At 34.9% G+C, this 15,252-nt stretch overlaps 1 protein-coding gene across 1 annotated transcript in view; it reads left to right on the forward strand.

Annotated features, from left to right (window-relative positions):
• LOC122102256 (protein diaphanous homolog 2-like) overlaps positions 1-15,252 on the forward strand; it is a gene marked incomplete at its 3' end in the record, with an annotated part of 91,499 nt that overhangs the window by 12,784 nt on the left and 63,463 nt on the right. Inside the window, exons 3-4 of the mRNA XM_042672870.1 lie at positions 4,459-4,563; positions 10,314-10,334. Coding sequence (XP_042528804.1) covers positions 4,459-4,563; positions 10,314-10,334 — 126 coding nt within the window. The remainder of the gene's footprint in view (positions 1-4,458; positions 4,564-10,313; positions 10,335-15,252) is intronic.

The raw sequence follows: 15,252 nt of genomic DNA on the forward strand, positions 1-15,252 counted from the left end.
GAAAGAAGACCTGATTCTGATCTAATACCACATTGCTCAACACACACACACACACACACACACACACACACACACACACACACACACACACAAGAGAATTAAATAAATATGGTAGAAAAGGTGAGAGGAAAACACATATATTAACAAAAAATGAATATTTAATATGAATGATCTGTTACTGTAGTGGGTACAGGTAAATATCATGAGGTTTTTCCCTGTCTATAGAGTGAGTATAGGTTCAATATCTCTTACCCAAAATGTTTTTCAGGTTTTTGTTCATTTCTGGATTTTAAAATGTTGTGTAGACTTTGTTGATAATTCCTAATCTCATAATCAGAAATCCAAAATGTTCCCAAATCTGAATCTTACTGAGTATCATATTGACACTAAAAAGTCTTCATAAGTCATGCTCCAGGAATTTTGGACATTGCATTATGGATTTATGGATTAGAGATACTAAATTTGTATTTTGTAGACATATTTGATAATTTTAGATGGATTTTTTTTGTTGTGCTATCACATTCTCACATGAGCCTTTGATATTCTTTGCTAACTAGTTTACTTGATTAGTAAATAGATTGGTTATAATTATTGAAACAGTGAAGGAAGAAAAATATTTAATTTTTACTTAAAAATTTACATCTAATTTTTTAGGTTCATCATGTAAATGAGAATATGTGGGTTTTCTTTTTTATATCTTTCTGGGCCTGACTCATTTCAGTTGGTGTACTCATTTCCAGATCTGACCAAGTTGTCGGAAAAGATTTGGTTTCAGTTTCTCCTCCCCTCCCTCCCTCCCTCCCTCCCTCCCTCCCTTCCTCCCTTCCTTCTTTCCTTCCTTCTTTCCTTCCTGTTTATAAACTCAGGGCCTTCTGTTCTGCCACTTGACCCACACCTCTAGCACTGGCTTCCATTCTCTATTACGGCTGAAGAGCATGGCATTATGGGTATGTAGCACATCCAGTGAGGAAAAATTAGATGTAAACTATTTCTCAGCTATTGTAACCAATGCTGCTGTAAACATGGAGGTGCAGATGTGTCTTCCATGTAATGATTTCTTTTTTTTTTTTTTTTTGTCCGTCGTGAGGCTTGAACTCTGGGCTTGGGCGTTGTCCCTCAGCTCTTCAGCTCTAGGTGAGCGCTCTACTGCTTGAGCCACAGCGTCACTTCCGGTTTTCTAGTGGTTTATTGGAGATAAGAATCTCAAGGACTTTTCCTGCCCTGGCTGGCTTTGAACCATGATCCTCAGATCTCAGCCTCCTGAGGGGCTAGGATTACAGGCGTGAGCCACTGGTGCCCAGCATTATTTCATTTCTTTTGGCTATATACCCAGTACTGAGGGTGGTGGTAATTCTTTTTTTTTTTTTTTTTGTAAACTCTGGATCCAGGCTCTGTCCCTTAGCTTTTTTCACTCAAGGCTAGCACTCTACCACTTGAGCTGCACCTCTACTTCCAGTTTTTCTTTTTGTGTGTGTGGACAATTGGAGAAAAGAATCCAGAGTCTTATGGACTTTTCTCCTCAGATTGGCTTCGAACTGCCATTTCTCAAATCTCAGCCTCCCGAATATCTAGGATATCAGGCATGAGCCACTAGCACATGGTGGTAGTTCCACTTTCAATTGTGGAAATTCTACACTTTATTTTTAAATAATAGCTATACTAATTTATATTCCAGTAATTTACATTTTTGTAGAAATGAGGGATGAAATAGTGTTTTCCAGAGGCTGAGCAGTGTATGGAGGGAGAAAGGATGGGGAAAGGTTAGTCCATGAGTGCAGTGTATGAGTTAAATAGGAGACTAGAGTTCTGGTGACTCATTGCACAGTATAGTTATTTATAGTTAACAGTGGTGTATTTTATACTTCAGTATAGCTTATACTTCAGTATAGCTACATACGAGCACCTTGAATATTTCTGACACTATAAAGATACAATGTATGTTTAAGATGATGAATATACTAATTTCCTTGATTCTTTCATTATACCCTTTATACATGATTCAAAACATAACACTACTCCATAAATATGTGGTTATTAAATGTCAACCAAAACGTAAAAACTACAAAAATTCAAATGTCAAATGTAAACATACAATTCATATACCTTAATAATTTTGTGTTCTTAGTATATTCAACTCCTGTGCAACTATAAATCAATCAATTTCATATTATTTGTATTACCCCTAAAAGAAACACCATATCCTTAAACAATACTAATCAAATCTGTTCTTTTCTACTTTCCTGACAGTGGCAAGCATTAGTTTTTTGTTCTATCTCTATAGATTTGGCTTGCATGGGTATTTTATGCAAACCGACGTATATAATACATAGTCGTTCATGCCTGAATTGTTTCAATTAGCATGATACAATTTCAGAGTTTATCTGATTGATTCTTTTTGGTGGCTGAGTAATATTCTGTTGTGTAAGTATATCTTATTTTGTTTACTTACCACTTTTTAGATATTTGAGTAGTTTGTTAATTTTGGGTTATCAGGAATGATGTAACTAATAAACATTTTTTATAAGTTTTGTTGTGGAAATGTATATAATTTTTGAGTCCAGGTCTAACAATATATTCCTGGCTGGACTAGAATTCATGTTCTTCCTCCCTCAGGTTTCTGAGGGCTGAGATTATAGGTATGTGTCATCACACCCAATGTAAAGATACGTTTTCATTTGGCTTGCATATGTAAGCTGAATTATATAGTATGTTAAACTTATGTTTAACTAGTTTGAGGAATTGCCAGAGTTTTCTAAAATGGTGCATCATTTCACATTCCCATTAGCAATGTGTGAAGTATCAATTTTTTTACACCATTGCAAGTATTTTTTACCTTTATTAAAATGTAGCTATTCTTATGGTAGTAACGTGATGGCTGTTTTTTAAATATATATATATATATATTTGTTATAAACATATTGTACAAAGAGGGTACAGTTACATGAGTAAGGTAATGAGTACATTTCCTATCGAGTATTGTTACCCTCTCCTTTGTTTTTCCTCTACTATCCCTTCCCTCCTCCCCAGCTTCTCCCCTCGCCAAGCTGTAAAGTTCATTTTCAACATAGTGTTTTGTACATCTTATAAATAATAATGGTGAACATCCTTTTTTTGTGCTTAATGCTTATTCTTAAATCTTTTTTGGTGGCTTACACCTGTAAACTTAGTTACTCATGAAACTGAGATCTGGAGGATCATGTTTCAAAGTCAGCCCAGGCAAAAAAAAAATAATTACTCCATCTCAAAATAATCAGCATGAAGCAGAGCTGAAGGAGATAGTGCCAGCCAAGAAAACAAGACAAACTAACATGAAGCTTTCAATCCTTTCTACCTTGTCTGTATGGGTATACATCCCATTTTAAATGTGATTTGTAACATTTTAACCCATTTTGTAGAGTGACTTTTTCTCTTGGGGAATTTAAAACCCAGTAATTTCCCTCTTCCCTCATATTTCATGAAGGGTATCTTCTTCTTATGTTACAAAGGCTGACATGAGTTTTATAATGAAGAAAATATTTTTTTGTGATGAACTTGTTAGATGTTTGTGTAGCACAAAAATAAATGTGGATTCCCAACCATATGAAAGTTAACTGAACCGCAGTAACAATGTTTTCCTTTCCAAGGAGTAGTTTTTGTTATCCCAATATAGTAAGTATATTTCTCTCTTTCTTTTTTTTTTTTTTTTTGTCAGTTATGGGGCTTGAACTCTGGGTCTGGGCGCTGCCCCTCAGCTTTTTATCTCAAGGCTAGCGCGCTACCACTTGAACCACAGTGCCACTTCTGGTTTTCTAGTGGTTTATTGGTGATAACAGTCTCATGGCCTTTCCTGCCTGGGCTGGCTTTGAACCACGATCCTCAGATCTCAGCCTCCTGAGTAGCTAGGATTACAGGTCTGAGCCACCGGTGCCCTGCTTCTTTTTGCTCTTTTAAGTGCAGCAGCTTTTTTTCCTTTAGTGCTATGTGTGCATGTACACACACACACACACACACTATATATATATATAGTGTGTGTGTGTATATATGTGTGTGTGTGTATATATGTGTGTGTGTGTGTGTGTGTGTGTGTGTGTGTATTCCCTATTAATTTGACAATCATGACAATCATAGTTGCTTTCCTGGGCTTATGGGAGCATCTACTGAAAAGTAATTTGTGTATGTATGCATTGGCTATCCAGGTAAATAAATAGCTTTTCATATGCCCATTTAGTCTGTGGAAAAGTTTAAAAATATTTTTTTCTGCTTCATACCAGGCTATGTAGTTATAGAAACTATGAACACATGGTGAAATTTAAACAAGATTATGTCATCTGGAGTGAAAATGAGTAGGAAATATCCCCAAAATACTATTTCTGTTTGTTATAGCATGCAAGAATATTTTAAGATGTAAACATCATTAATATTTATTAATCACTTGAAATTCTTAAGCAGACCACTCATAGTAAATGTTCTTTCCTACAGGAGGACATGAACCTTAATGAAGAAAAGAAAGCTCCTTTACGAGACAAAGATTTTACCACCAAGCGTGAAATGGTTGTTCAGTATATTTCTGCTACTGCCAAATCTGTAAGTACAGAGACTTTGCTGGCACTAAGAATAGACTTAGCATTATCTGTTTAAAAATGAACAAAGCTTACATCTTCCCATTCTTGCCTCTGTACTTATACAGGCTGTTTAGGAAGCAGTTTAAAGATGGATGCATATGGGTGGAAGGTTCCTGAGGTAGTATAGTCCAGTGAGTTTTGGGACAGAGTTTTTGTGCACTTGGTAAAAATTTTATAACCATTGAGACAGATTGTTAGATGAAAAGTTTGGACAGTTGAAGGAGAAGGCACAAACATACCATAGTCACTTTTAATCAAGTTTACATTAAAGCTGTGCGTCTAATATTTGAATATACTTTTTTAGCAATGTTTTTAATATGCACACGAGTTTTTTTAAACTATTTTATATAATGCAGGCTGTGGAAGCTGTCTCATAATTGATGTACAGCCGTGTTTAAGGTAAAGGAAGCATTTAATAGGAGCTTTAATCAAATCAGGTGTGATTCCTAAGGCCTGAAAGTAGGGTTCACTGTTTTAATAGGGTTTTGGTTTGTTAGCTTCCTAAGTCACTTTCAGAAATAGTTTTCAGTTTTGATTTGTTTTTATACAAAACTGTATTTTTGAATTGGCAAATGTATTTTTTTTACTTTCATAAAGAAAGAGGTTTTCATATTTACAGTGAATAAAATCCCTGTGCATTGTTTGCTTACACATAAACATGCATACACAGTAATTTTGTTGTGTATATGTATATATATATGTATGTGTGTGCATACATGCACATTTCAAATCTATATTTTAAAGGTAAGCAGTTGATGAGTAAAATAATACTTCTGCATCTGAAAAATATATTCTGAAGTTCTTTAGCTGTCTAATTAATATTATTTTAGTACAATAATCCAGTAGCAATTACTGAATTTTGTGATTGTATTGATTATGTATTGTACTCTAAGCAAGCTAAATCTGAATGCAGAACTATTCAAACATAATGCAATGCAGCTCTAGCAGAGCTGAGCAACAGCATGATTTTTGATTTGCTTCTGGTATCCAAGGGGAGAAATACGTTTCAAGTGATAAGTGAAATTTGCCATGAGCGTCATTTTCAATAGAATTAGATGATGCATAGGATTTTACTTTGAAATTCCAAAGAATCTTTTGTCATTTTTGCATTTGAGTTATTGTTCACAGTAAAATGCTTTAGGAATTTTTTTCCTAAAAAAATTTTTTTTAGTGTTACTTTTCAAATACTTAAAAGCAAGTATGCTGGTAAATCTATATAAAACTAAATCGGAGTGCACTAAACAGATAGCATGAGAAAAATTTTGTGATATTTTCATGAAAGGATTTTGTTAGTGTTTCTGGCTTATTTGGTTTGTGTGTATGTGTGTGTGTGTGTGTGTGTGTGTGTGTGTGTGTGTGTATAAGTGGGACTAACTGTAATGATTATTCAATGCTCTTATCCCTTGAACTTTTGATTATTCCTCATTCTGTCTTCAGAGCTTCTTTCCATTTTTTTCTTATTGTTTTCCTTTAACTGACCAACGAAATGCACCCTTTTAAGTTATGCACTTTTTTTTAGATTGAAAATGCAAAAGTTTATTTAAATAGAACTAGGAATATAGGGCAGTGGTAGAACATTTGCTTAGCATGCTCAATGTCTGAGGAGTGATCCTCAGAAATATGGGAAGAAGAGTAAAATACTAGATGAGTGTATTTGAAAACTGCTTTATTCAAAAAATGGAAATGGAATGGTTTTCAAAAGACATGAAGATTTCCTGTTTAAGGCACTAGCCTCAAAATCAGCATTAGTGAGTATAATTGTCCTTGCTTATTTCATTCAGTATACCTACATATATTTCATACATCTATTGCCCTTTCTTAAGAGTTCCCAGATTAGAATCTTCTGTAAAAATATTTCCTGGGACAAATATTTTGATGAAAGAAAGCCTGTTGACAAGCATGTTTTGAAGGTTTCTCACCTTGGGGAGGTAATAATTACTACTGTTTAATATCATAAAAACTATGAAAATTGCTTATGTAATTTCCTCTTAAAAGTGAGAGGGATGAGGCTGGGAAGGTGGCTCAGTGGTAGAGTGCTTGCCTTGTATGCATGAGGCCCTGGGTTCAATTCCTCAGCACCACATAAGCAGAAAAAGCCGGAAGTGACGCTGTTGCTCAAGTGGCAGACTGCTAGCCTTGAGCTGAAGAGCTCAGGGACAGCACCCAGGCCCCGAGTTCAGGCCCCATGACTGACAAAAAACAAAAAAAAAGTGAGAGGGATGACATTAAGTGAATAATAATACTCTCTTCATGATTAGGACAGTAATATTTGCACTAATTCTCATCAAATGCATGGCTGTTACCTATGCATAACAAAGGTTCCCATTACACTTTCATTAGACTTTAGGTATGCTTTGCACATTTTGTAATTTTTTTAATCTTACTTTTCCCTATGTTGATACACTCCTTAAAACCCTTTTCTCATTCAAAGCAAATATGGTAATATCTATGAATTTATGAAAGTGCTTTCAAAAATAACTAAAATAAAATAAATAAATTTAAGTAAAATTAATAAGTAAATTAAATAACTAGCTAGAGTAAAATAGTTGGCTTTTTCATCTTGAAGTAAAGCAAGTTATTGGCTAGAATTTTGGTGAAAAAATGTTTTAGAGTTACATGTGAAATATGTGACATTGATAATAAAATTTAAGCATAAATTGTACATTTTCACCTTGACAGGTTAGGGGCATGGCTCACATGGTGCACTTTCTATGAGGCCCTGAGTTCAAGCCCTAGTACTTCCAAATAATACATAGAAGAAACAATAAATAGAAAAAATACAATGAAAATTACAAAAGAATATGAACCAAACAAAATGTGAGCTCAGTGAGAAATGTCCATTGTTCTTCTGGGGCCCTGGATAAGGACATTAAAATAAGGTGAAGATGTTTCTAAAGCAAACTTAATCTTTTGTTGTATAATTAACTTGATCAAAGTAGCATAGTGTAGTAGTATGCTAGGGCAATCACATTAATAATGGAAATTATTGCTTAGCTTTTCTCTTTAAATTCTTACAATAGAGAAAGTTGTGGAATGTTGAAAGAACAGTATCTTGCTTAACTCTCAGTGATGAATGAACTTTAAATATGTGGATAGAAGAGAACCTACTGTGCATTTATCCCCCATGGGTTGCACAATTCTGCTATTGTAAGAAATGTAATTGTGGGCCTGACTATGATAGTTGATATTATATGTACTATTTGCCCACAAATAACCCCAAAGAGTCTTATATTTTGAAAATACCTGCATATGTTTTTAAAAATAGAAAGCAAACTTTTAAAGTATTATACAAATTAGTGTATAAATTTTAACATTTTGTGTTGGTAAATTAGAAGATGACCTTGCATTGTAATTCACAGCATATATAAATATTTACCAAAGTCCTAACATTAGTTTATGAAATTTCAATGTCTTTGTTTCAATATTCACCAGCAAGTTTCTTTCTACTTTTAAAGTCACCGTTTTTGAGGTTTATATTAAAGAATATGCCAGCTTGTATTTTTGAATATTTTGTGAGCCATTGTGAAAATCTCAGTTTCAAACAGTGACGTCAATCACAGAATTGCCAGGCTAACTTGTATAACAAGTAGTCAAAAGTTGCAGTGTCTGTATGTGTCTGTTTATGCGTTTATTATGGTTTTGTTTTGGCCATGATCAGACACATTTTTTCTTAGGTTCTTTCCAGGTGTGGTTTGGATATGATGCTACAATTGAACCTAGACATGACCAAACTAGTTTCTCTTGGCTGTCCTTGACTAATCAACCTGATCTATCTCTGTATGTGCTTTAGCTGCAGAACTCATTTTATTCTCCAAATGAATCATTAAATGGATGATATTTTGGTCATTTCATTGAGTATAGACCTGCTTTAATTAACACAGGCTCATATTTTCTTCCCTCAATTTCATGTCTACACTACATAAACAAGGGTCAAATACAACCTCTGTCTCTTTTGGTGAGAGGCAATAATTTAGGTCAATAGGATGTCGTTAAATTCAGAAATCTGTTAAGGGCACCAAAGAGGCATTTGTTCAACTGAATAAGCCCTACAGTTTGTGAGCAGTGGGTTGAATGAATTTTTAAAGAAACTTGCTTCCCTCTTTGAGCTCATAGATTCCTCTGAAATAATTTACTTGGAAACTGTCATTATATTTTGCATCTTGTGACAGTTTCATCTTAGGAATGCTTACTGAATTTGAAATGGACATTTTTTTTTCTTGTGGGCCTTGTCGCTTGGAGTCCCTGAGTTTTTTTTTGCTCAAGGCTAGTGCTCTTATCACTTGAGCCACAGCTCTATTCTTGGTTTTTAGGTGGTTTATTGAAGAAAACAAGTTCATGGATTTTCCTGCCTGCACTGGTTTTGAATCATAATCCTAATAGCTCCATAGGATTATAGGCATGAGCCACCAAAGCCCAATGCTTTCTCTTTTTAAAGCACTAGCTGAACAATACATCTTGATAATAAGTGCTATCAGATTAATGATTTCATATCATAGATTAGCTCTTAATTGGCCTCTACTTGATATTCAGATATATGAATCTGCTAACAGTGATTTGACTTATATTTTAATTTTGGCATAGGTTATACTCAAAACTATTTCTGTTTTTTTTATTTTTGTACTGAGGTTTAACCTCAGGGCCTCATATTTCTTAGGCAGATGCTCTTTGAGCTATGCTTACAACCTTTTTTGTTTTCCATATTTTTTGACAAAAGGTTTCGCTTTATGCCCATGCTGGCTTGAACTGTGATCTTCCTATTTGATATGTGTGATTATAGACATGAAACACTTTGCCCAGCTAATGGTTGAAATAGAGTTTTCCAAATTTTTTGTACTGGTAGCCTCGAAGTCATGATCTTCTGATCTCTACCTCTTTAAGTAGGTAGGATTGCACAGGCTTGAGCTATTTGCACAGGGTTGAGCAATCATACCCCGCTTGCTTTTTGCTTTCTTAAACACATTTTTTTTACTCAAAGAATTCCTCTTTTATCTGTGAGGAAGCTCAAAGTTGAAATCTTCTCTCTAGAATTATGTACTTGTCTAGAAATAATATGTTCCTTTGTCCTCACGTTATAGAGAAAATTCAGATTTTACAATATGTGTACTAGGATGAACTCAAACTATAGCGATAAACAGTCTATCTTTTTTTTGAAGTGTAATATAAGCTAATATTAGATAATTTACATTTTTAACAAAATAAAATAGTCCAGTTTTCAACTTAAAGTTCACTCCTAACATCTACAGATGATATTTAGTGCAACATTCATTTTCCTAAACTATCTTATTTCAGACTTAATATACTTGCATAGTAAGGAAAGAAAGTAGCATTTGCCACAAAAAAAGCAATTGTTGATGCCTTTGAGATGCTATATGCTGATATCTAATACCAGCTTACAATTAACTTTGCGTTACTTGATAGTTCGATTTCCTTTAAGAGCATCCCATATTCAAATAGCAAGTCTCCTTTATTTGGAAATCCTTATCCTTATAGACTAAACACACTTTTGAAATATGTACAAATTCATATTAATATATATGATTGGGCCTCTGGATATAAAGTATTAAAAGTATAATTAGGATTAGCTACTTACTAATTTACTAAATACCTAACTTCTTTGTAAAGCTTCTGATTACTAATATTGTTGCTGTTCTTTTCTTTCTTTCTTTTTTTTTACACCATAACCACTGTTCGCTGACCACTCACTGCATACAGATAGTTGGAAGTAAAGTTACGGTAAGTACAAAAGATGGGTTCTATCCTTGGCCCTAATTTGAGCTTTGGGGATTTGTGGGTTTTGCTTAGAGTATATGTTTCACTTTTTTTGGGGTGTATGTATCTACACATGTTTTACCAAAGCATAGAGTTTTTTCATTAGATGATTGGATATTTTGCTTTGCTGAGTATATTTTGTCATTCTTGGAAATGTTTTAGAACTAGAATATGCTTATATTGGAACTTCTTTTCTATTATTTATATCTGTATGATTCTGTAGAAATTGTGTGAGAAACCTCAGTTTCTCTGATGGCAAAGGGAAACTCCTAAAACTGGATTTTTTTTCTCTTTTTGGCTCATAAGGATTCTTGCTACAGTGTCTCACTTTGATTTGCCTATCATTGAACTAAGAATAGTGTAATAAAAACTCTTGCTATGCAGTGAGCAGGCCTTGTGTAAAGTGCTGTTCATTGGTTCTGTGACTTTGAGTGAGTCACTTTTTTCTAGAGTTCAGTTATTAAATGAATATATTGAAATGGTTAACTTTAATTATCTTTGAAGGTTCTTTCTTTACTGTCACTTAAAGGCTTTATACACGAGCCAGACAGTGGTGGCTCACGCCTGTAATCCTAGCTACTCAGGAGGCTGAGATCTGAGGATCACAGTTGAAAACCAGCCCAGGCAGGAAAAGTCCTTGAAACTCTTTATCTCCAATAAACCACTAGAAAACTAGAAGTGGAGCTGTGGCTCAAATGGTAGAGCACTCGCCTTGAGCTGAAGAGCACAGGGACAGTGCCCAAGCCCAGAGTTCAAGCCCCATGACCAACAACAACAACAAACAAAAAGGTTTTATACACTAAGGTACTTTAACTCAGTGATGTAATTACATGATAAACTGTTACATAACAAGCCAGAAGTGTCCTACATTGACTTAAGTGTTTCTGATTGGGAGCAGGGAACAGTTATACGATGAGGTTTCTATTCTATAACTCAAATTATGAATACATCTTATTATTCTTCCCCATTACTACCCCTAATATCCTTACCCTCGAGTTATATAGTTCAATTTTTACATAATGTACACTAAATATAATGACTGCATTTGCTCACTCTTCCTCCTTCCATTTGTGTGCCTTCTGCTCTTTGCCCTTACCACCACTTCCTGCTACTCAGTTTTAAAGTTATTTCCACTTCCTGCTACTCAGTTTTAAAGTTGTTCAATAAAATGCCTTTAATATTACTGAATACTGAATTATCTAGAAGAGTGAATATATTTGATGTTTATTTACTTAAATTTTTTTCACAATGCTCTACAAGAAATGTACTCATTACCTTATTCATGTAATCGTAATTCCTCTGTATTTTTACAGTAAAATTAAAAAAACTTTCTTCCCTCCCTCAGTTTTCCTTCCTTCCTTTCCCATCCTCCCTCCCTCAATCCTCTTTCAATGCTCCCTCCTTTCCCTACTCACAACATCTACAGGGAAATGCATGGTAATTCTTGAAGACACTTTTCTATATCACCTCTAAATCAAGTATATCCTGCTTTTGAGTTGGACTATCTTTTTCTTCTTTAGTGATCAGGAAGCTCATAAATATCCATCAAGATTGAGCTTTGTGTCAGTCTTAGAAGGTCCTATGTAACTCCTTCCTTCCCATAGCAGTATGTTATGTATATTTGAAGAAATTCCTTCCTTGTAACATCCCTTTCTTGAAATGTCATTTTGCTAATGGGCCTAGCCTCTGCCATCAGGAATCTAGGTCTAATGGGGAAGAAGGCAGACAGGTTAAAAAAAAATAACAATAGGCCCTGAAGATTCAATGTAGTAAAGATTGCAAAGTGGGAGGCCAGCAGTGTCTACCTGGTTCCCAGAATGGGTACATTTTTTGTGGAGCTGTTCCCCCCTTCCCCTTGTTCAACCTATTGTGATGTTTCCCACATATGAGCTGGAAAATCCTGTTACAAAGGGAAGCAATTATTGAAATTAGTGCCTAAAGGAAATGTGAAGGGTTAGTTTTAGAGTTTAGGCAAGGAAGATTTTTTTTTTTAATCTGTAATTTGCTACTAAAGAGAGGAATAAAAAAGAGTATATACAATCACTCTGGTTAAAAGTCAGTTACAAAAAGTCTTTGTGTCTTAGTCTCATTAGGAGGTTTAGCCTGTAATCCTGGCTACTCAGGAATCTGAGATCTGAAGATCACAGTTCAAAGGCAGCCTAAACAGGAAATTCTGTGAGACTCTTATCTCCAATAAACTACTCAGAAAAGAACTGGAAATGGTGTTATGGCTCAAATGAGAGAGAACACAAAGTGGTTTAGGGACAGTACCCAGGTCCTGAGTTCAAGCCCCAGGATTGGCGAAAGGAAGAAAGAAAGAAAGAAGGAAGGAAGGAAAGAAGGAAGGAAGGAAGGAAGGAAGGAAGGAAGGAAGGAAGGAAGGAAGGAAGGGAGGAAGGGAGGGAAAGGAAGGAAGGAAGGAAAGAAAGAAAGAAAGGGGGGAGGGAGGGAGGGAGAGAAGGTGGGAAGGAAAGAAGGAAGGAAGTAAGGAAGGAAGGAAGGAAAAGAAAGGGCAATAGGAATCTCATAGGTGAAATTCTAGAATAAACAAATATTATGGCTATGGTCATATTAGTTAAAAAAAAGAGAATGATGTAACAGGTTGAAAAAGGAAAGATGGAATATGAGTAAAACTAGTCTGCATAGCTCACTATTATTCCCTTTGTCTCTCCAATATTGGTATTTGAAGCAGAACTGAAGGCTATGAGGCCTGGCTGATCTTGACTATCAGACTTCCTCTTCACTATGCAGCATTTTAAATTTTACTTTAAAAAGTGAAGCTAGAAAAGTGCCTGTTACCCGAATACAACTACCCCCTCCACCTTAGGTAATATTGTTTCTGACTTTGCTTATTAAATCCTTTTTTATCTAGAATGTTTTCCTTTATAAATATTTTGCCCACATTTTACAGCTCTTCCACGAGGCCTATCTTAATCCTGATTCCCAACTTATTTCCATATAATAATTTATGGGAAATCATATAGCACTTTCTTTTCCAGTTTCTTTATAGTTTTTCACTTTAATGTTCCATAAGGGCTCCTTCTATGACATTTCTATTTTATTTATAGTAATTTATACCCTTGAATAATAGTCTTTAGCATCCTATGGCCTTGTCTTTTTATGACCATAATATGCATTCTAAAAAGGAATGTACACTTTAGTAGGGGTCATATGTTCAGTTTAAATGAACTTGGATTCAGATTTTTGTCTCTGCTTTATACTACCTGTGTATGACCTTGGATAATTTACACAGCCTCTCTGATCTTCAATTTCCCACATTGTAAACAGGGGATATTTAGCAATACTAAATTTAGCATTACTAAATAAATTCAGGAGAATTTTGAAATATAGTTTCTGTATTTAATGTATCCTTCTATGTAAGTAACATTTGCAATAAGTATGTCCAAAGTGTATATGAGCTCCGAGTCAGGGCTCTCTCCCTGGGCCTCTCGGGGTTCAAGGCTAGCATTCTACCACTTGAGTTATAGTACCACTTCTGTTTATTTCTGAGTAGTTTATTGGAAATAAGACTCTCATGGACTTTCCTGCCAAGGTTAACTTTGAACCGCGATCCTCAGATCTCAACCACCTGAGTAGCTAGGATTACAGGTGTGGGCCACTTGCACCTGGCCCCAACTTAGATATTTTCAAAATTTAGTGAATACTATAAAATGCTTGATATGTAAGACAAAGTATAAAGACTACATAATAAAGTTGCATAGTGCTACATTTTTCTTATTTTTTGCTAAGTATTCTGGGTCACAAATGGTAGGAAGAGTTAGCTGGATGTTTGAAGGAGAATACTTTGGTTATATATTGGAAGGTATGTGTATTTTGATGTGGATTATTGCTGGGCTTTGAGAAAAAAATGTGGCAATGATAAGTGGTCTGAAGTCAATATTGATAAGATTATATTTTAATAAATAGTTTAAGTTAATCAAATAGTTGAGGATTTTATAGAGATAGAGTCTGTAGGGAAATGATAAAATACTTACCAGTAGTTATCAAAGTTGCAAAAATTATTTGCAGTAGGAAAAATTGAATAAGGTTTTTCAGTAGCTCCTAGTTCTACATAAGTGTTATAGGTCTTTGTGAACCAACATATAGCATTTTTATCCCTTTGTAACACATGTCATCAAACAGAATTAGAAAACAACTATGATGATTGATTTAATTTCATTGCAAGTGAGCAATAATCAAAAATAAGCATTCTTCCTTGTGGGGAGGAGGTAAGAACTGATATGATGACACATGATTGAAACTATAGTGACCAATGATAAATAACATTAATAATTGAGTGCCTAGGGCAGCAGCCAGGGCTGTTTGGGAAAATGTTTTGGCATCAGAAAGAGCTGATTATGCATGTTTTGATTTACCACTCATTCATTCCCTGTGACCACTTAAATCTTTGTAGCACTATTCCCTTGCTTTCTTGAACAAAATGTTACTAGGTGCCAACTGCATATTGGGCAGTATTCTAAGTGTTATTACCAAAGCTCCTGGCCATAAAGTTGGCTCTAGGATCAAATGCTAGTTCACCTTAAAACAAAAATGATATATTAAAAAAAAGAACGTACAGTTTGGGCTAAATTGAGGATAAGAGCCCTTGTGATTCACTCCCTTTCCCACAGTAGTGGCAACAAGTTGTAGGAACAAAAGCCAGGATATTTGCCTATGGAGATTTAGCTATAAGCCCCAATTGAGCCCTGACTGTGGAACTGAGGTATGGCCTTTCTCCTAGTGGCAGGGATTACAGCTCTGGAAATGGTACATTTTCATTCCCAGCATGGTATTTCCTGTAGGGAGATAGAGCTAAAAAAGACAATTTTAAAAACTGGATCTTAACTCCTATTGCCAGTTACAGTACAGTACTAGGCTGATA

Source organism: Dipodomys spectabilis, unplaced genomic scaffold (assembly GCF_019054845.1).
Source record: "Dipodomys spectabilis isolate Male_0828 unplaced genomic scaffold, ASM1905484v1 ptg000780l, whole genome shotgun sequence".
Taxonomy (NCBI): domain Eukaryota; kingdom Metazoa; phylum Chordata; class Mammalia; order Rodentia; family Heteromyidae; genus Dipodomys; species Dipodomys spectabilis.